The sequence below is a fragment of the Daphnia pulicaria genome, chromosome 4 (assembly GCF_021234035.1).
Source record: "Daphnia pulicaria isolate SC F1-1A chromosome 4, SC_F0-13Bv2, whole genome shotgun sequence".
Lineage (NCBI taxonomy): Eukaryota > Metazoa > Arthropoda > Branchiopoda > Diplostraca > Daphniidae > Daphnia > Daphnia pulicaria.
In genome coordinates, this window is record NC_060916.1 from 18353192 (window position 1) to 18373430 (window position 20239).

Below are 20239 nucleotides of genomic sequence, written 5' to 3' on the forward strand. Positions count from 1 at the left end.
AATCAGTTCAATGTTCATGATTCATGATTCATTATAAATTGAGAGACAAGGGTGGCGGTCCATTAGAATTCCCTCCATTTTTTCTCTTTTTGTGCATTCAAAAGTTCATTGATGGCATTTATGCCCGCCGGTCAACTCCAATTCTCTCACGGACCCATTTCCGACTTTTTATATATTAGACTGGCGGTCCATTTAATGGCATGCTGACGCAATTTCAAGTTGTTCGCTACAGTTTGGGTGATGATGAAGCCGGTGGGGTCGGGAGAGAGGGTTGTTGGTGTCCATATAGTACCAGCCCCCCACACCGAAGGAAACACAGGTGCAGCACGAGTGGTCGAGTATTAGTCAGCTCTCCGACGGCCAAATCTCAAACTTATGCGTGGAAATTATTGCTCGGACACGATTCGGAAAGCGGCGACGGGAAAATTTCAGACGACATAATTTCACCTATTGCAGGCCGCGGCATTTGAAAATGTTTTTTCCTTATTCTTTTTCTTCTGTTGTACTACACAGTTTTTCACAGTTTGAAATACATTGAATATTAGAGCGATGTTGAGCGTTGCGTTGTATAATGCTAGCCTAGAGCCCTATTCAAGGTGGGGCACCTTGATGAAACATTCAAATGTACACCCAAGTTTCAAGTTTTCCCTTGGACTCTTGGAGACGAGCGCATAGAGGCGTCGGGAGGAAAAGTTGATGTCAGCGGCCGTCGAAAAGGGTAGCCGGTAGCCGGTAGTCCACTATATTCATGAGGGAATGGAAATGACACATTACCGAATGAATGGCGACACTGAGCGATTCAACATGCGCGGGAACGGTTAGAAAATACCGACAATTGGTTCTGTCACCAACTTCGCCGTGCCGCCGCTGCTGTGGTATGGTAAGAAATTTACTTCCAATGACTAGTGACTAACATTCTTCCGCCTCCCCCTCGTTGACTTTCCCCCCAGCATGGCATGGCTGGCTATATAGCTGTTTGACGGTATATAGTTGAGATTCCGAGATCCAGATGCTGAAGATTCCAGGCCGCTCGTTGCTGGCTGCGCTGGCTGAGCTAGCTGCGCTGGGGCTGGAAGTTGGCCCCGAGTTCCGTCCTGGCCGAGTTCCGCAGCAGCAGCCCAGCCCAGCCCAGCAGCAGCCAGTTTCCTGCGGTCGGAAAAGAAAAAGAAAAACCTACGGAATATACATCAACGCCATTCTTCAGAATAACGAGACACCTAAAGCAACAGTGGCTCACAGCGTCGGCATCTGAATCTTCCGAAAAGGCGAAAAGCAAGTCAAAACGAACATTTAAGGGTCATTTGAGATCCTCCTAACACATCTGAATATTATACACGTCAAGGTCGGTAGGGGTTTGGCTATTTAGCGGTTTTGCCATCAGCCAAGCAGCCATAGCGCTTACGACGTGATAATAAAGAAACGGGCTCTCTCCACGATATCGGAGGCTGCTAGCAGAGTGCTAGCTGCTCGCTCGGCTCGGCCTTTGTCAGGTGGCAACTATATAATATCCGCCACATCGGCAGTGTTCTACTGCGCACTCTGGTGGGCTATATTTAGTTTCCCAATAACTCAGAAAGAAAGCTTGTCCACTATAGAAATGATTCGGAAATTAATGAACGATAACGCCTAATGCTGTTGGATCACAGTTTCCTTGTACGCTTCGACATATGATTCGTTCATCGTTATTGCCGGAGAGACTAACATCAGGAACGTGATGTGTGAGCGATCATAAGCAGCGCACAAACACGCTGTGTGACTAGTAGGAAATATTTCCAGCGGGACGATAGTCGTCAAACAGAGAATCAAAAGCGGCAGCTGATGATGGTCTCAACAGACGCCAGTGAAGGCAGCTGACGCGTAATTGATACGGTGACGAAATAATATCTAAACATTCATGGGAATAAATGAAAGGGGTAGGCACGGTCGACATTTCTTTGCTTGCAGCGATCAATCCGTGGTATATAAGGTCTAAATGTGTATTGTAACCAGTAAAATACAAACAGCGTGGAGGAATACCATTACCGTCACTCATATCTTGAAGTAATATCTCAAGAGAAAGAACAAACATTACGATATTGAAGTGTGGATAGAATGGTTGCCGAATGGTAGAGAGGGTATGGCGAGGGGAGTAAGAATAGAGCGATAATATGATTTTGTCGGTTTTGTAGTGGCTAAAAGATATTCTAGATGAACTATAGTCAACATCTAGACACAAGTATAAATGGATATAAATGAGACACGCAATTCAAAAAAACAGACTATAGGAAAAAGAGACTATATATGTATGAAGAGATGAAAACAGCCGACCAGAAATCTCAGCGATAGCAAGACCACATCCAACTGGATGAAACTTCCCATTGTTCTTCTTTGTTTTGTTTTGGTTTTTTTTTAAATAATTTTTATTCGGTTCTTATTTTTTTTTATTTACCACATAACGATTCCCAAATTTCGATGTAATGAATAACGAACGCAATGCAGACGACCCAACGTAAAGTCATTCACGTGTAACTTATTACTTCTTTTTTCAATTATCACAACGAACAAAATAAAACGAAACTCCTCAAACGCCAACTTAGACCCCGCCCCCTCTCTCGCTTTGCACACATAGGATTTTGCAATTTTGCGTTCATTGACTTTTGTTTTTTTTTGCAAAGTTATTACGACTATCGGACCCACTTTTCCCCTGCCAATCATGGACACGGCAGCAAATTGTGATGGACCAGACTTGTTATTTTTCTTCTTCTTCTTTCTATGCATTTCGAAGGATTGTGCGTCCAACCAGAGAGCGAGTTTCAGGGGATGGCGCAAATTAAATGCAATTCCGGTATAAAATCAAAAGGAGAGAAATCAAAAAGGAAGCGAATGCAAGAAAAATCGAGTTCCCTACAGTCGCATTCCATTGTTGAAAATGTTGAAAAAATAGGAAGGTATAAAGCGATGGACGCACTTGTGAACCAAAGAAATCCAAAGTCAAATGTATCAAGTCAAACGGAATTTTGGATCCATTGAATCGGTTGGAGGAGAAGCGAACGAGTACGAGAAGAATAAGAAAGAAAAACCCAAAGTAATAACGAGAAAGGGGGGAGAAAAAAAAAATTAACCACAGCAAAAAAGAAGCATCTGTTGTACAGCCACAAGAAAATACAAAAGCACAGGAACATGAACTGTACATGTTAAAAAAAAAAAGAGAAATTAGATAACTTAAATGGCAGACACCATATGGAGAAAAAACGAAATACGAAACGGCTACGACGGGGTTCACAAGTGAAGAGTTGCTTTTCTTTTTTAGAGGGGAAGGAAAGGGAAAGGGGTGGGGGTGGGTGGGTGAATTATTGTGATGATTTTTGATTTCTGAAAAATTCGTGGTCGGAAGCGTTATTGCAGCAATGTGGACAAAAAATTCGAGAAGAAATCGAGAGCTAGAGAACGGGAGTAGTAAAGAAGTTGTCAAGCACGCAACTTAAGTTTTGTCGCCGAAACGACATGCACGAATAAAAGAAAGAAAAAAATTGTGACATTTTTTGAAAAAGTGAAACAAACACAGTCGAATATCCTTCAGTCTTAATCCACATTTTTCCTTCCTGCACCGACAGACTGATAAAGACGGTTTTCTGTTTGGTTTTGTTTTTTTGTTTCTTCCATTTTTTTGTTTGGTTTTTTTTTTTTAAAGTTTATTTTGCCAATCCATTCAATTTCATTTAGGCCTTCTTTAGTAATTGTCCAGCGCGCTGGTTGGCGACACCTATCCTGTTCTCGTTAGATTCACCCTGTAAATGAGAAGAAAAAAGAGAATATTAACAATCAATAGTAATTACGTCTATTGCCGCTCTAACAACTGCAGCTCTAAAATGGTTTCATTTTTCTGGCGGAAACGCGATTATTAGGCAATAAATAGCTAAGGACATGTCTAAATAGTCAGATATTCTGACAGAGAGCGTTTCAAAAGCGCGACGAATAATACGCAAAAACCCAACCCAACCACACCCTCCCTCCCCTCACCAGGAAAAAATGAATCAACCATAAAATCAAACAGCAAAGCCGACAACGAAATGAGGAAAACAACAAAAAGGCAGGGATAAAAATGTCAAATGTGCTTATTGTCCGTACTGCACATATTCATCTCGTCAATTGGAGCTTATTTCAGCAATTTGTCAGCAAGCTGGCTTGCTTCCGTGACGTGAGTGACGTTTGAATTTCCCTGTACAAAAACGTTTTCCACACAAATCACCAACATTTCAATAATTCAATAATCAAAAGATCATCCACCACGGTAGACACTGAACGAGTCCCACACGACAGCACGTGCTTGGCGCATCACAATTAGCCTAATTACCTTGGCGTTGATTCGATCCAATTGCCTGTTCTGGTTCTCAATTTCTGAGCCCATGTCGATGGCCATGTTGCGCAAATTGCCGATCATCGTGCTCACTTGGGTCATATTCTCTTCCATTTCACCTTCTCGGGCGTCCTTGCTGATCCTGTTGGGAGAGAAAACGAAATCGCACAATGTAACAAGACGACGACAATTCCACTCAAAATCGCCGTCAAAGCCACTCGAGTGGCGGACTTTGAGGCGTGTGGGGTCGACGCGTCTTACTTGGCAATGTAACCGCCTGCTGGACCGACTCCGTTGCGTTCATCCATAACTCTGGTTGGCTGATTGTTGACTATTTTGCCATCGTCGTTGCCTTTCCACGTCCCTTCGTCTTCCTTGAATTGCGACGATCTGAGAAAAGATGGAATAAATAAATAACAATCATCGATATTTTTAAATTCAACAAGTTTTCGTCCTGATTATTAGAGAAATCAGTTCCTGCTCAAACGGCTCGCTTCACTTGAAACTGAAAAACGAAAGGAAAGAAAACAAACAAACAAGGTACTCACTTGTTGCAGGGTAGGACGCAGAGTCCGCAACATTTCTCCATGCCCGCTAGATTACTCTCGGCTTCTTTCATGTCGGCATTGATTTGGTCCATGCCCTCTTCAATGCGATCCAGTTGCTCTGTATTTATTTATTAAGACATCTTGAATTACCATCGAATCAATAACATGTGTCTATATCAACGATTGGGACCGGCCTCATATCAAGAAACATGAAGCAAGATCGTGAACGAAAAAGGAAATAAAAATGGATAAAGATGACTATGAACAAAAAATCATTGAGAGCAAAGATTGTCGAATGGCACTGGCAGTTGTGCTGTAATTATGAATCAGACGAGGTGCTAGGTAACAAAGTGGAGAATCTCTCGGAGCGGTTAAGACTGATATAGGCAAGAAACGACAAGCTCCATAAGTGATCCGAGAGTTCAAATTACAGCAAGCAAATTACAGATGAAATCACCAATTAGCAAGTTTCCAGCATTGAGGATCACCGAGATTTCAAGTTGCTCAAAGCAATTCGAATGCAACACGAGAAACTGAAAATAAAAACAAGTCTTACCGCCTTGTCCGTGCAAATTCTCAAGAGTCTTGGCACCAACATCTTGGCTCTACAGTAAAACAAAATAAGAAAATAAAAAAAAAACTCAAAAAGCTAGAAAAGTGAAACCGAAAAATACAAGCAAAACCCAAATAACGAGCTCAACGAAAACGATAGTGAGACTCTATGGAAAAAAAAAGGAAAATAATATCAACACAAATATACTAAACAATTTTGGAGAAAAAAATAAATTAAAAAGACAGTTGCTTATTCTAGTGAGTGTAGTGTAAATAAACTACGCGATGTTGAAAGAAAGAGCGGGAAATTTAAAATTGGCACCCAATCAGGCATTGCGTTTTTTAAATTAAGCCAAAAATGATCCAAAAATACAACCTTTTTAAAAATGATAAAGAAACAAAAATATCGAAGATAATCTTTAAATAATTTAAAGTTGATTGTTTCACCACATCCTGGCTTTTGTTTTGTACTGAAGTTGTTTTGATTAATTTTCTGGATTGGACACCTCGTTCGGAGATTTTCTTTTAAACTTCATTCCAACAAAATAGAAGCATCCGATGATAAGATGGAACTATCACTAACAGTCCCATCTGCTAGCGTCTAACAATTTAATAGGATTTCCTCTACATCCATACGAAAAAAATAAGAGAGATCAGCAAATCAGAATCAATTCTTTCATGCACGAAGAGACTCTTTCAAGCGAGTAATGTACAGCTAAACAACAGTTAAAAAAAAAAAAAGAACTGGCGTTGTTTGAAAGCGACGGCTAATAAATCACGACCAAATCGGTATATGAAAAGTGATAAGGAGGCAGTATTGACATTTAGACGACAATAAAGAATGTTGTTGAAACCAATAAATATTGTGTTTGTTGCACATCAATGTACCTCCTTGGTCATCCAACGCCACAAGTGTCCGAATGCCGGCCTCTTTGCTCTATAAAAAAAAACAACAAAAAACAATGGCGACACGTACCGTTGATAGAAGATCGCCACCAAAGTTCAGAAAGAAAAAAAACACACGGATTCTAGACAATAAGAAAACCCAACATCGCCCAAGACCTCCTACGTGTCTGACATAGTGTCGCCTGTTGCTGTGCAAATTAGTGCACACTGATTGACTTATAAAGTTATAACTAGCGAGTCGGATGGGCGTATATTGGATTAAAATTAGAAACCAGAGTTTGCGTATTCAATGGCGACTGAGCTTTTGTTATTCGTAAATTATGAGAATAGTTCCAAGTCCAATGTTTTAGCTCGATGCGGAGGATGTTTGCGTTACGTGAATACCAAACCACTACAACGCACAGGCACAATACGAGTTGTGAAAATCAATAAGATCGCAGCGCTGTGCGAAAAAAACGACGATTACAATCCCGCACATCACTCTGCTTGGTTTACCCTGTGAACTTTAGCTTAGCTAAGAAGGAATTACTCATCTTGGGTTGAAAACTTTATATTTTTTTCTAGCGAAGAAAACACTAGACTTACCACACCCATCCATTCGCACATGTCTCATATAAACTCGTGTGCGACGCAAATATATTAAGTCAATAACTTCGGTCTTACCTCTTCGCAGAGCAGCATCATCCGGCGAGTACTCTCCAATGACTTGAAAAAGATTAAGAAAAAGAAAATTTAATTAAACTGATCTTGTATACAGTACACTGTGTGACCTACTAAAAATTAAAAAAAAAAAAAAATTAAAAATAAAGAAAATATAAAAGGCAGACGATAGTTTCACTTTCCACAGATTAAATAGGAATAAAGCCATTTATTTATTCGAGTGCACTGTAATTGAATTTTTGCCGGGAAACATTTGAGCTAGAAAACTTGATCTGGCAGGCGAATTGGGGTCAACAGGAAAAGGTCAGAGCGATATTTCGAAATAATTCAAGAGAAGAAGCTGAGGAAATCGAATAATCATTCCACCAGCTTCCAGACCAGAATATTTATATGCACATACTTCATTCTGACGTGACTAAGGATAGCTCGAAATAACCAAATAATGCTGTTTTAAAAAGAAAAAAAAAACGAAAATGGAGATCTGAAGGAATCGAACAATGACCCCACGGTTGCTGCTCGGCTGTTGACTGCATGAAAGTCGCCCGAAAATTCAAGCGACGATTAAGAAAATATGAAAGAACGTCGGTGAGAAACGTGGGCGTCGTCGGTTGTGTACCGTGTAGGAAACGACGGTACATTCATGAATATAGATTAATAAAGGAGAAGGGCGTCGGCCTCGAGAGTAGGCCAACAGCCCAAGACCAGATTAGGAGTCTTTACGTGCAGCGAAAACAAGATGATGATGGGAGGTAAGAGAAGACCGGCTCGGCGTCATTTCGCGTTTTAGGTACAGACAATAAGACCCGACAAGGGAGAGAGAGAAAAAAAAAACGTGTTAAAGCAACCGCAGAATGAATTTCACGTGTTCCCAGATAGAGAGAGAGAGAGAGTGGATTGCTTTTAGTGTCCTGGCAACGCCAGTTCATTGAAGTCTGAGGGGTTGCCGGGCAAGACTATTTTTTTTTTCTTCTTTTCTTTCTGACAATGACGAAACAGACCGCGGGAAGCCAACAAGCCTCAGCGACGGCGACATTCTGACGTGCTTGCCCATGCGCATCTTTCGTCTCGCGCCGTTATCGTCGCTACACCGGCGCCTTTGATGATCGGCACAAGGTTATTCCGGCCGTCCGGCCGAGTCACAACAAGACCAAGAAGAAGAAGAAGAAAGAAAGAAGAAGGTGTTCTAAAATTGGAAAAGGGGCAGCAACCTGGCAAATGACGCTAAGAGGCGGGTTTTCGACACACAAACTCGTCCACAGCTGCATGTTTCTCTATCTGTTCGGCATCTTTTCTGCAGCAAATGGACACAGCTGATGATTAGCACGACGCTAAATATGTCTCTCTGTAACTGCCCCCCCCCCCCTATCCAGTTGCCTCGGTGGCGTTTATCCATCTCTCTTTCAGTTCCGTGCTCAAGTATCCGCTGAAAGCATTGAAAGCCTTTCTCGGACCTTTTGAATAAAAAACGCTAACACGGACTGATGGATTGTCTGTCACCTTATGACACCAACCGACGTGTAAGTAGAGACTATGTGACACATCGACTTGAATCTCGCTATTGCGCACGAAGAATGTCCTGCCATTTCTTACTCTGTATCAAACTATGATATTTATTGTTTTATTCGTTTTTGGGTGAGGGGCGAGGCGGGTCGTATACATGATATATTCACCTCTACGGTAACATCTTCGATATCTTGTTGGAGTTGATTGGCAAACTGGCGGACTGGAGGGTTGGCCGGCGGGTTCTTGCCCGAGTTGGGTCCAGTAGCAGCCGCCGTCGATGAGCCTTTACTCTTGTTACCTGGCGCCGTTTCGATTCCCATGATTGCACAATGGTTGGACGTGAACACAACGCAATAGACAACAGCAGCAGCACACACACACACACACACGCTCAAGTTCTCCGACGATGATACGATTATCTCGTCTCTTTGCCTCCCAATAGCTTTGGCGACGGCTTACTTGTTTGTTTCTCCCCGATAGAATGTCGGCGGTTGGGTTACCTCCTGGAGTTCAAGTAGTTGGTTGTTGGTTGTATCTATTTCAGTGAACGAGTTGCATGGTGGAAGGTGCATGACGGCAGTCAGCTAACATACCGATACCAGTGACGTAGTCGGCGGAGTCATCGTTTCCCATGGTAACGCGATCCATACCTACGGGCGGCGGCGGCGACGACAGGCACCTCTAGACGACCATTTGTAAAAAGGCCTGGGAAATTGGTAGGCACACGGGATTTCCGATCTTTGCCTTTGGCGTCGATTTGGCACAAATTGTCGTCAGTTGTGCATTCCGATTGGGGAAATTCAGACTTAAGGCTCCGCCACTTCTCGACACTCCTCACGAGCTTGCTATCTTTCTCTTACTTTCGGAAAATCTTCCTTTTCCTGTCGAACGACGGAGAAGAAAACGCCGAGCCGCGCAACGAACGGATATGAAAAAGAGAGAGAGAGAAAGAAAAAAAGTACTGGGAATCGAAATAAGGGCAGGAAACGTCCGTTGTAGTGAAACGGTGACGTCCGGCACGCGACCAAACTATCAACTTGGGGAAAATGTCGGAGCACTCGTGCAGTCCAGTTTGACTTGTAGTTTCTTATTCGGCGCGGAGGATAGCCATCATAAATATCGACAGACGAGTGCGACACGCACAGATAGGACGGCGGTCGGGACTCTCTCTCTCTCTCTCTCTCTCTCTCTCTCTCTCCGATGATCGAGAGATAAAAGAAGCGCACACGTCAGATGGATGATGGAAGAAAGAAACGAAAGAAAGGCCAAGGAAGGGGCACTTGGGCGACGCTAATTACATCAACAAAACCACTGGAGAAAGGGGGGGGGGAGAGTTGGAAGTAACGTCAGCCAACGCGCGCAATCCCTGTGGGCAGATTTGACGAACTCCAGGGTTATCCGACTTCCAGGTAGTTCGGCGTTTCTCCACTTCCGCAATGCTTTCACCAGTTCAAATAGACTGAAAAAGGCACGACAACGATCTCTTCCGGCAAACAAACAACCACTCAAGAAGTGCAATAGGATATGATGAGAGTAAATGATGTGCAATTGGAAGATTCGATTTCAAATGTTCGGATGAGGGTGTGCGACGCCGTTACGTCGTCTATTGGCTCTCGGCTGGAATTAGAAGCCAACCGGGACGATGGAGTTTCACGATTGATCTAGGTGCTGGTGGTGGATTTGTCGGAAGCTCCGGTTGCTGCCCTTGGGAAGGGGTCCGACGGCAAAAAAGGACCGGTTACAATCACCCCCAAAAAGGAGACGGGAAGAAATGGAGAGATGTGGAGATTGGTCGAGCACAGCCACCAGCGATCGTTCAACAGCGTCGCCGAAAATAAGTTGCCACCTGATCGAAGACTGAGACGCAGCAGAAAGAGACTAATGAAGAAGACATTGGGGCCGTTGTTGACTGTGGCTGTAGAGGAGGAGGAGAAGAAGAAGAAGAAGTGACAGAGCACGTACGTCACGGTCGTCGAAAAAATACGTGACAATCGAGCGAGTCCGTCAATGAGCGAGTTTACAAGGAGAGGGGGAGAGCAACTTTTCTCGCCACTTTCACTTTCTGTTTTGCTTACTGTTTTTCACGATCGATACGTTGACACAGACAGCGTTGAAAACAAACAAAAAGAGGGTCAGACGTTACTCGGCTGGATGGCAGGCAATCGAAATCTCGGGTCGTCGGCGGTTCCAAGGAAAAAACGCAGGTGTCACGAACAAATTTCGGATTTACAGATGAGACAACTGGGAGGTCGAGACGGAGACTCGGGTGAGAAAAACGAAACAGCACCGCTTTTGGTCAGCTCAGAGTGCTTTCTGCCAGTGGGGGAGAAATAGGAAAAAAGGAAAAAAAAAAAGAAAAAACCCGGGATGAGCGGATCGATCGGGACGGCGGAAACAGGCTGCTCTGTAACGGCGCACCTGTCCGATGACACCGCTAGTCCGTTTCCGTCGCCCTTTGCAGACGAATAATTCGCACACACGCCAAAAGTGTTCCGCTCCGTGTGACTTTCTCTTCCTTCAAATTGTTCTCGACGAGGCTCTTCCTCTCCGGCCGGCCGGGCGAGTGCGGGCGGGAATGAGGTCCGGGCTAAACTAATTGACGCGATTGTGAAGATGCTGAATGAAAGATGCCGGAAATGCGGTCCCGTCTCCCGGAAGCGGACCAACAGCAACTCGCAACGGCTCGGTCGATCTGTCGAGATGCAATGGAAAACGCAGAGCTGAGCAGAGCTGAGCAGAGCTGGGTGTTCGTCAAGTAAAGCGGCGCGGTTGCATCAAGTTGAGCCCGTTCACGCGCACAACAATGACGTGAGGACCAAGTAGAAGCGGTAAGCGACTGGGAGGCGAAAACGGCCCGCTCGGGCAGGCACAAGACTTTGATCAAAAACGCTGGGGCAGCGCCGCACACAAAGCGCCCGCGCGCATCCGGTTTGACGCAGTTATCGAATTTCGAACTACGGTCTCGTGCGCTCAGTCTGTTAGATTCTCAAACATCCCCAAGTACCAACAACGAATTAGTTCCACCTTTACGCAGCAGCAGCGACATTTCCACATTGGCTGGCCCAGTTTTATGAATACCAAAATAACCAAAATAAAAAAAGGGCATTTCGCAACATTTTTCGCCCTGCCTTCAGACATAAAAACACACAGCCCATCAAACATGAATCCATTCTTGGCTTGACTCACTCCAATAAATGGATTTGATTTGCTGACATTGGCAATATATATACCGTTACGGCCAGCGCCAGCCTTTATTCAGTACTTTTCCGTCAATATTTGCAAGTTAACATATTCCAGCAGCAACTGGGCATGGCGTTGACTTGTCGACATCAACAGACCTGACCAATCAGGCACACACTCGCCTCTCGGATGTCGGAGACACGGGTGCTATCCGATGTCAAACGGCAATCTGCTACGGCTAGTTAAGAACTAGACGTACGAAAACTTGGCTGGCTGAAAGTGAAACGATCGTCTGCCCTCATCTAGAGAATGGAGTTGACAGGCTTACCTCATCGGTGACTTGGTTTGATTTCATCTGCAATTCCTGCAATTCCGTCTTGGGAGCACCACCATTTTCCACTGCGGCCGCCATCTTCGCTTCCTTTTTGAGTTAGTCACCTGTAACGAGAAGCGAGAAATTCGTACGTTAAATAGTAGAATAATAAGAGATGACGTAAAACGGGAATTCGACTATAGTTATGATGCTCTCAACATAATCACTGCGACACTGAGACACACTTCAACTCTGTCGCATCAAAGCAAGTGGTCTACCATATCCCCCCCCCCAATCCTGCTCTTCTTTCTCAGACAAAAAAATGGGCGATTTGATTAATCCATCGAGCTCCAGTCTGCGTCCGCAGGCTCTCGGTTCGATCGGTTCGGAAATAACCAACGATGAAACAGTGAGCTGACATGGTGACATTCGCTTGTGGCCGACGACAAATGCTACAAGAGTTGATCAGGTCAAAAGGGAACTTGATCTTATGTCTTCCTTGTATCTTCAATACAATTACCGCATTTCTTACATCTATGTTATTGCCAGGTTATGGCTATTTCAGCCACACAGATCCAACAGTAGAGATTCTAATGGACTTGTAGACAGGCAGGTTTCTTTATCGCTACGGGATGGTCAAATGTTATGGGTCAGCAACATGTTAAGATGGACCCACCATTACTCGCCGCTTCCTATTGGTGACAGACCGAGACGTTGGGAACAATAAGAGACGGACGGAGCGGAAAAGAAAAATCAAAAAAAGAAAATGTGGCGCTACAAAAGGCCACCTAGCGATAACAATAAGCATCGGGTTGAAAAATCCATGTACGGCAGCATGGCGCCGTTATAGATCAATACTGCAAGCACAGGTTACTTCCTACTTTCGCAAGTATGTTTTGCTACGTATTTGTGTTACAAATGTGCACGGCGTCGATAGAAAAGACATTCGGTGGCTCACACCATCTAGCGACAAGAGTTGTCACTAATGTCGGCACACACTACGGGGAAAGAAGAAAGAAAAAGTGAAACCCCAAAATCCCAACAACTAAGTGATTTTTGTTGCGAGTTGGCTCGATCTCCACTTTAGTAACGGGTGATGCGCGAACGGGAGGACAGCCACGGTTGGTTCACGCGGGAGAGTGAAGAGGGAGGAGGGGGTCGGTGTGGGCAATGGGGGCTGCTGCTACTATTGATTTTCAGTGATCCCGTTTGGTTCATCCTTCTTTGGCATCGGGTGGCGTCTACATGAAGGTCGCCCGCATCTATCCCGAGCCCAGTCTCCACCCACTGCGGTCTCTCTCTCTCTCACTCTGTCGTTATCTTGTGGCCCAACACACGCACAGTCAGACAACATTCGATTCAGTTTCGGCGGTTCTACGGTCCCGACCCGGCACAACAACGCAGTCTAGTGGCTGACTAGCCAAACGTTACGACTGGCGACGACGAGCAGGGACACCCGGACCACCGATAAGCTTTGCTGGACCGGATCCATCTGATCAAGAACCGTGACGACGACAATCGAAATAAATCCACCATCGAGACGGAAGAATGAGACAATCTAACATCAAAAGAACAAGTAAAACGGAGCACAGCAGAGTCAAAGAACCCCGGCAAACGAGAACTTTTCGCTGGCTAATTTTTGGTTAGAACTGCCCATCCGTACAACAAACCACTGTTCTCTAGACAGACAGTGTCATTATCCAGCATTTTAACTCGTGATACCTTCCAGCTCCAGCTCGCAAGCTGGCCAACTCTCTCCTTACAACAATTGTTCAAAAGTAAATTGGAGGAACAAAACGTACTTGGTAATTGCTTCCCGGAGTAAAACAAGTTCAATAGGGGAAAAAAAAAAACTTTTCGAAGAACCGCTATCGGCACTATGTGGAGTCTCTCATCCGGTGAGCGACACGCGTCACTAGCGGTGTAATCTCTGCCTCGCATACAACAACGCCAATTTTCAAAGGGAAAAAGAAGAAAAAAAAGGGGCAGAGGCGGGACCAACGTCATCATCTCATAGAATGGGTTCTTCTTTAAAATTTGCCTATTGACAGGCAAAGTCGTTTTAAGTCTTTTGACTGACACACCCGTCTACTTCTAGGCGGCTTCCGAGGTAATCGGGTTTTGTTAACTTATACACACAAAAAAATCTATATTATTATATCTTTGAAATCTCATTTGCGTTTCTGGCCGTCGTCTCTTATTTCGGAAGAGTTGGGTTCGCACGCAAACGATAATTTTAATCACGCAGATGTTCTAGGCCGTGGGAGGCAAGTACTGAAACCCATGACGATCGAGTTATGCATGAACCAAACAAAAGAAAAAAAAAGAAGAAAAGATTGCAAAAGAAAAAAAAAGAATGGCGTCAGCTGGAAGGAGGAGCAGCCGCCCGAAAGCCGGGTAGTGTACAATCTGGATCAATAGAAAAAAGCCCAGCCTTCTCCCTTCTCCTTCTCTCTGTTATTGCTTCACGCTGTTCGTTTGCAGTAGGTCCAACGAATGGATGATCCAGATCAACCCACGTCTCTTACTCAGAGAAAACAAAAGTAAACTGTCATTAAAAATTCAAGAGACGACCTAGTCAAACAAAGAGGTACAAGGCACATTGCGTGAGGGGTTTTACTTGTGCATGTGACGCCGATAACCTCCAAAGTATCACACAACGTTACTCATCGATCTTTCAGCACCGTTATCCTTTTAGAAAACTAAAAAACAAATAATGCTAGAATCAAAGACGATCCGTGAAGCTCGAGAATGGATGGCCTGAAAGTTAAACACTAACCATCATCGACGAGATGTGTTGAAGAAGTTGATTATTAGTCTTCAAAGATTGCAAAGTGCACTCGTCTTTTTTTTTAAGAGTTAGAACTTGATAAACAGATGTCTGACTTGTCAATATGGTACGAATGAGATAAAGTCAACATTAGGAATCAGTGTTGAGCGAGATATTAAGACTTTGAGGGACGGTGAAGAGCGTCAACGCGTCGGACAATAGAATGGACAAACAATCGGTCAAACTTCAGAAATGGTTTTAGTATTGATGGAAATAGGGTTTAGAGTTTTAGTGGATGCAAGAAGTTAAAGCAAAGAAACTTGACTTGGCGTCACCACTCAATGGTAAACCGTCGAACAAACAACTCCCCCCAACCACACACACACACACACACACAAATAAACAAGTATTTTCAGATGCAAACAACCCAAAACACTTCCTTTACGCGGAAATGATATACTTAAGTAGTTAAGCCTACCATTACGAAAGATATTTCAACTTTAAATTTGTTTTCAAAAGCCTGTCATTTCCCTCATCACCTATTTCGAAAGATCAAAAATCGAACAAAAAAAAAATCGCGGCAAACACTATGGTGGAACAAGATAATAAGCGTAGGCTTTTTTTAAAATTCCCACCAAATTTTACACTTCATAAATAAACCCTTTACGACTAAAACAAGATTTCAGTTAATCAGCAAAGAACATCCCACCTGGAATATTAAGCATTGGACTGACACATCTCTCCACAATATGCAGATAAATGGGAAACAAAATTTCGTCATTTTCGATCCAAAATGTAGCAGACATACTGCTAAGGAACTGTCAATTCAGCCATTTATAAACTGAAACATGCTTCGTAGCTATCATATCGCTTTGGCTTTCCATAGGCTGCTGGGATTTCATCTGGAGGGGGGGGGGTCTCCTGGCAACCAATTAACTCTAGAAAGGTTTTTTTTTTACTCTTTTTGAAAGAAACGAAAACGTAATCTGGTGAAAAAATTCTTTCTAATATGATGGGATATTTCGGTCCTTGTTTAGTTGCTTGATCGGTCACCACTGACGCGGCAGTCTGTAGGAAAGTCCCTAGAGGATTTATCTCACTGATCGACGCTTCCCTCAACGCAGATGTGATCCATCTTACAACGACCAGCGTTCATTCCCATTCCTATTCTCTCGCTTGCTTTACGGAAGCCTGTCCTTGCCATCCCCTTTCCTGGCGACGCTGGAACAGGTCCAATATGTCCGGCAAAATCTCCTGCCGTGGAGCGATTTCACTTTTTCAGCGCCTTTATATTGTACAATCAATTGAAAGAAATTATTTTGTAACAAACTAGAATTTAAAACATAATCTTGGGTTTTCCTAAAAATGGGTCTCCCTGAATCGTGAAATTCATTAAAAGCTCTACGAACTCACGTCTCACAAAAAGAATGAGTTCGATCATCAGAATAATGGAACTGTGCAAAATCTTGTTATCCGCGCACATGCATGAATAAACATTTAATCTATTTGGTATCACCATGAATAGACTACATGATTCATTTGTAAGAAGTAAACACAATCCTGTGTGTTATCCAAACAAAATAATGATGTGGACAAGAAATAATAGTAAATCATGTTTTTCATGATCGTAGTAAAATAATCCTGCATATGTGAGGTTTTTAATATAGGTAGAAACACGAATGTTAATGATACATTTTTATGAAAAGGATGCATCCATTTTTCTCTTTGGTGATCTAAAAAAATGCTGAAAGTTCTGTGGTAATGTTTGCAACTGGTTTTCCTTATGATAACAAAACGTGATTAAGTAAACTGTGTGTTTTTTTCAAAATGTTTTTGAAGAATAGAAAATTATTTGTTTGCAGTTCGACACCCAAACACTTATCCTGTGATACAAGATATGTTTTATAAGTGAAAATTGAATACTGCGATATCTGTATGAATTTAAATGACAGTACTATTGGTGTCCTTTTTCCCAACAAAAACTGTATAATCTTCAAGTAAAGCTCATACAAAGAGAGGCAGACTGCAGTGCTGGCTCACTCTTACTGTAACTACATAACTTTCTCACAAAATACTCCAAATATTGGTAATGTGCAAATTGAAATCTTACCTGTGTTCTGAGTCAAATGTATAAAGAATAACTTCCCGGTTGATCGGTTATCTCACAACTAAATATGACAGCTCGAAGTAACAACGTCCGACCAGTACGTCACCGCCCAAGCAGACGTAATAGTGAAGCGCCATGAAGGAGTAGCTAAGGAGTGTTAAAAATATTGATTAATACATTTTTAGATTAATCGATATGCAATGATATCGATGCTTAGTATTTAAGTTTCATTTGTGACAAATTTAAATACAGTATAATCTGTACAGTTGAATTAACAGATTAAGCACCTTTCATTGCTTCGGTATTAATGCAAGTTGAGAAAAGAAATTTTCAGAAGGTCGTGAAACTAGGTGAAACTGGTGGAACTCCCGCTGTCATATAGCTCCTGACACAGCTCCTTACATTTACTTCCTTGATAGGAGGAAAAAAACCCCGAAACATGAGATATAGCGCTCGATTGTTTCACAATGCAAAAACCCTCTTTAACAATTATTATGACAATTATTTATGCCTTAGAAACAAAGAGGCTGCTATTGCGTTGTATTACAAAAATTAATAATTAACCTGTCCATTTATTCGGACGCCGAACAAACTATGTATACGAAACCTTGACAAACACGCAAATAATCGCATTCACCATGTGTTCTCTAGGAGTTCCTGCACTTAATACTATATATTCCTTTATACATTATCAGGCTACAAGCACAAAATTTCAAAACATCGAAGGCATTGCGCTTGTTATTATTTTATTAACTGTACTAGTCATCCGAAACCAAGTTCTCTTAGCGCTGAAAAAAATCGTATAATTATACAACGCTTGATGTCATTCCATCCGTGAATTCTAAATAAAAAATAGAGAAACAAAAAGGGAAAAAAAGAACGTTTATTCATGACACTGAAGCAAATTTTAACTATTAGTTTTCAAAATATTTGCGAACTCCGAATTCTGACTTCGAGCCTTGATCAATTCTTGTAAATGTTTCGGTAGCAGAGAAACAATTAGCCTGTCGTTATCAAAGTATCCAGCAATAAATTCCACACAGCATCTATTTTCAAGATGTTTACAATCACATAAATTTATAATAATACATTAAATAAATGTACTAACCTTAGAAGAGTTTTAGGAGTGACAGACACCGACAACAGATTATCAGCATATATCTGTAAGACCTATAAATATTACCATGAAATGAATTAAATTTAAAAAATTAGTAAATTACTGTGCCGTCTTGCTGGTTGTTGTGTATGTTATTCCTAACTCCTCCTATGACGATCCAATCGCTATCGATTTTAACACTTTGGTGCCACAGTCGTTTATCGGATACCTTTAAAGGCATTTCCGTCCAACAATTGCGATCTATATCGTATATCCAACAATCTCCTGTTACAAAAAAAGGTCAATTTACATGTTTTTGTTATCACATTATAAAGCGTACGTTCTTTTTACACTATTTCATGTGAATTCAACAATGACTAGTACGTTCATTTTCTGATATTTTAACCTGCGATTTTGAGGCAGTGTAGGGGATTTAAGAATATTTTAATTGATTCAGGAGTTACTTCATGAAATCCTTGAATTAACACTGCCTAATAGCGACAAGCAAAATTTAGTGAAAACAACAATTTACAAATTAATTTTTGATTCTGACTGTTAACTCGATACTTATATAAAACAAAAATGATAACTTAATATATATTTGGCTCAGGAAATTCATTAAAGATTCAATACCCATTACTTCTCCTTCCGCTGACAGACCACCGTATAAAATTGCTTTAGATGATCCAATATACGTGAAAGAATGCCACGATCGACCACACGGGAAGAACTTGCCTGTATTTAAACTAGATTTGTAAACAATTAGTTGCAGTGAAACCAATGAATTGAATTTTGGATTTACTTTTCGCTCCACGACATAGACATTAAGTCTAGAACGTACAAATCATTTAACCGTGCTCCTTGAAGTCTCCCGCCGAATACATAGACACGAGATCGGCATTGAAATCCAGCTAAAGCTGCACGAGGACTAGGAGTCTGTCCATTCGTTTCTGGCCTCTCCCATTTGTTGCCGTCAATATTGTATGCAATTAACTGATTATTCCATCCTCTTCCCATATACCACTGATGGCTTCTATCAGGAACGTATTCGTATTGATCAGCATTGCGATCACCGTCCGCAGGAGGGGTACCAAATCCTCCAAAAAAGAAAACCCTGAAACTCAAAAACTGGTATGATCTATTTAATGAGTGCAACTATAATTTTGGTGTTTACTTGTTATTGTAAGCCCAACCAATTAGCTTGTCGCGATGAAGTGGTTTGCATCTTGTTGAATCAGGTTCTAGCCTTGTCCAAATCCAGGTAAACAGATTGAGCTGATAAATATTATTACTATTTCCTTCAAGATCAGGGTCTCCAAAATATCCTTTTTTTTAACAAGAGAAAATTATGTTAACCAAATATTTATCAAACATTTAAATCAAGTACCAAGTACCTCCATAAATGAACAAAAGATCCCCAACAACAACTCCACAAGCACCAGAATTTGCAGGAGGTATGTGACCCTTGGTTGATTCTGTTGTCCTAGTTTTTTTCAATGATATATATACTGAGAAAATGATTAATTTTAATAAATTTTAGATTTACCATTTTGCAATCACAGGATCAAACAATAGGATTTCACTTGGATCATGGTATTTTTGTTCAACTGTGTTTTCAGTAGGGTTTTGCTAATCAAAAAATAAATTCAGTTCAGTCAAATATAGATGTTTACTCTAACACCTTATTTACCATGTAACCACCCCATACAAGCAATAACTGCCCATTGAATCTTTGAACCTCCAAAGCTACATGACCAACTCTCAGAAGCTTATGATCAACACCATCATACATCTCTTCCCTAATTCTATAGAAAGCTACCAAATCAGTTGCGTCAGTCAGAAAGTTTTTTGATTTCAGATCAGTTATCTAAATAAAATAAAATAATATTAATTTTTTCACATACATACAGGATACTTATTTTTATATTATGATTTAAACTCATTCATTATTCCTACCTAATTTTGCAAGCAAATTTTTGCTTCAGTCTTCATATTGAGAAAGAATTGATCCAAGTTATTTAATCGGTATCGAATGACATAGATTCACATACACGATAGATGGTACAATTTCAAGAATGATATGTATTTACTGATTAAATTTCAGACAGTCTAAAATTTTCCTGTATAAATCAAATACTTTGTACGAGATTTTGAGATTTTGCTTTTAATTTGTAACTTTTGAGACATCAAGCAGACGACTATATAGTTCCGTTTTCTTCCACTTCCACCAGAGTGCTTCCTGCTGTGTGTGCAATACGGGTTGCGATG

At 41.8% G+C, this 20239-nt stretch overlaps 2 protein-coding genes across 8 annotated transcripts; both read right to left on the bottom strand.

Annotated features, from left to right (window-relative positions):
- Positions 1-1962: 1962 nt before the first annotated feature.
- Positions 1963-17005, bottom strand: LOC124338078 (synaptosomal-associated protein 25-like). 6 transcript variants are annotated; one of them, XM_046792132.1, is made up of 8 exons: positions 16879-17005; positions 12014-12123; positions 7006-7047; positions 5441-5489; positions 4885-5002; positions 4598-4726; positions 4334-4478; positions 1963-3767 (listed from the first exon to the last, which is right to left on the bottom strand). In XM_046792132.1, the coding sequence occupies exons 2-8, from the start codon at positions 12095-12097 to the stop codon at positions 3699-3701; spliced, it is 636 nt and encodes a 211-aa protein (XP_046648088.1). In that variant the 5' UTR covers positions 12098-12123; positions 16879-17005; the 3' UTR covers positions 1963-3698. The 6 variants fall into 6 exon arrangements, with proteins under 6 accessions (XP_046648088.1, XP_046648089.1, XP_046648085.1 ...); XM_046792133.1 differs by lacking the exon at positions 5441-5489 and adding an exon at positions 6325-6373; XM_046792134.1 differs by lacking the exon at positions 1963-3767 and adding an exon at positions 4095-4198.
- A 735-nt stretch (positions 17006-17740) lies between these two features.
- On the bottom strand, positions 17741-20210 carry LOC124338054 (kelch domain-containing protein 2-like). Of its 2 annotated transcripts, none has more exons than XM_046792094.1 (10): positions 19928-20210; positions 19662-19838; positions 19518-19600; positions 19366-19454; positions 19146-19296; positions 18774-19085; positions 18605-18717; positions 18096-18256; positions 17984-18045; positions 17741-17921 (listed from the first exon to the last, which is right to left on the bottom strand). In XM_046792094.1, exons 2-10 carry the CDS (start codon positions 19761-19763, stop codon positions 17783-17785), a joined length of 1212 nt encoding a protein of 403 aa, XP_046648050.1. In that variant the 5' UTR covers positions 19764-19838; positions 19928-20210; the 3' UTR covers positions 17741-17782. The 2 variants fall into 2 exon arrangements, with proteins under 2 accessions (XP_046648050.1, XP_046648051.1); XM_046792095.1 differs by having other exon boundaries at positions 17984-18036; positions 19928-20209.
- Positions 20211-20239: the final 29 nt, after the last annotated feature.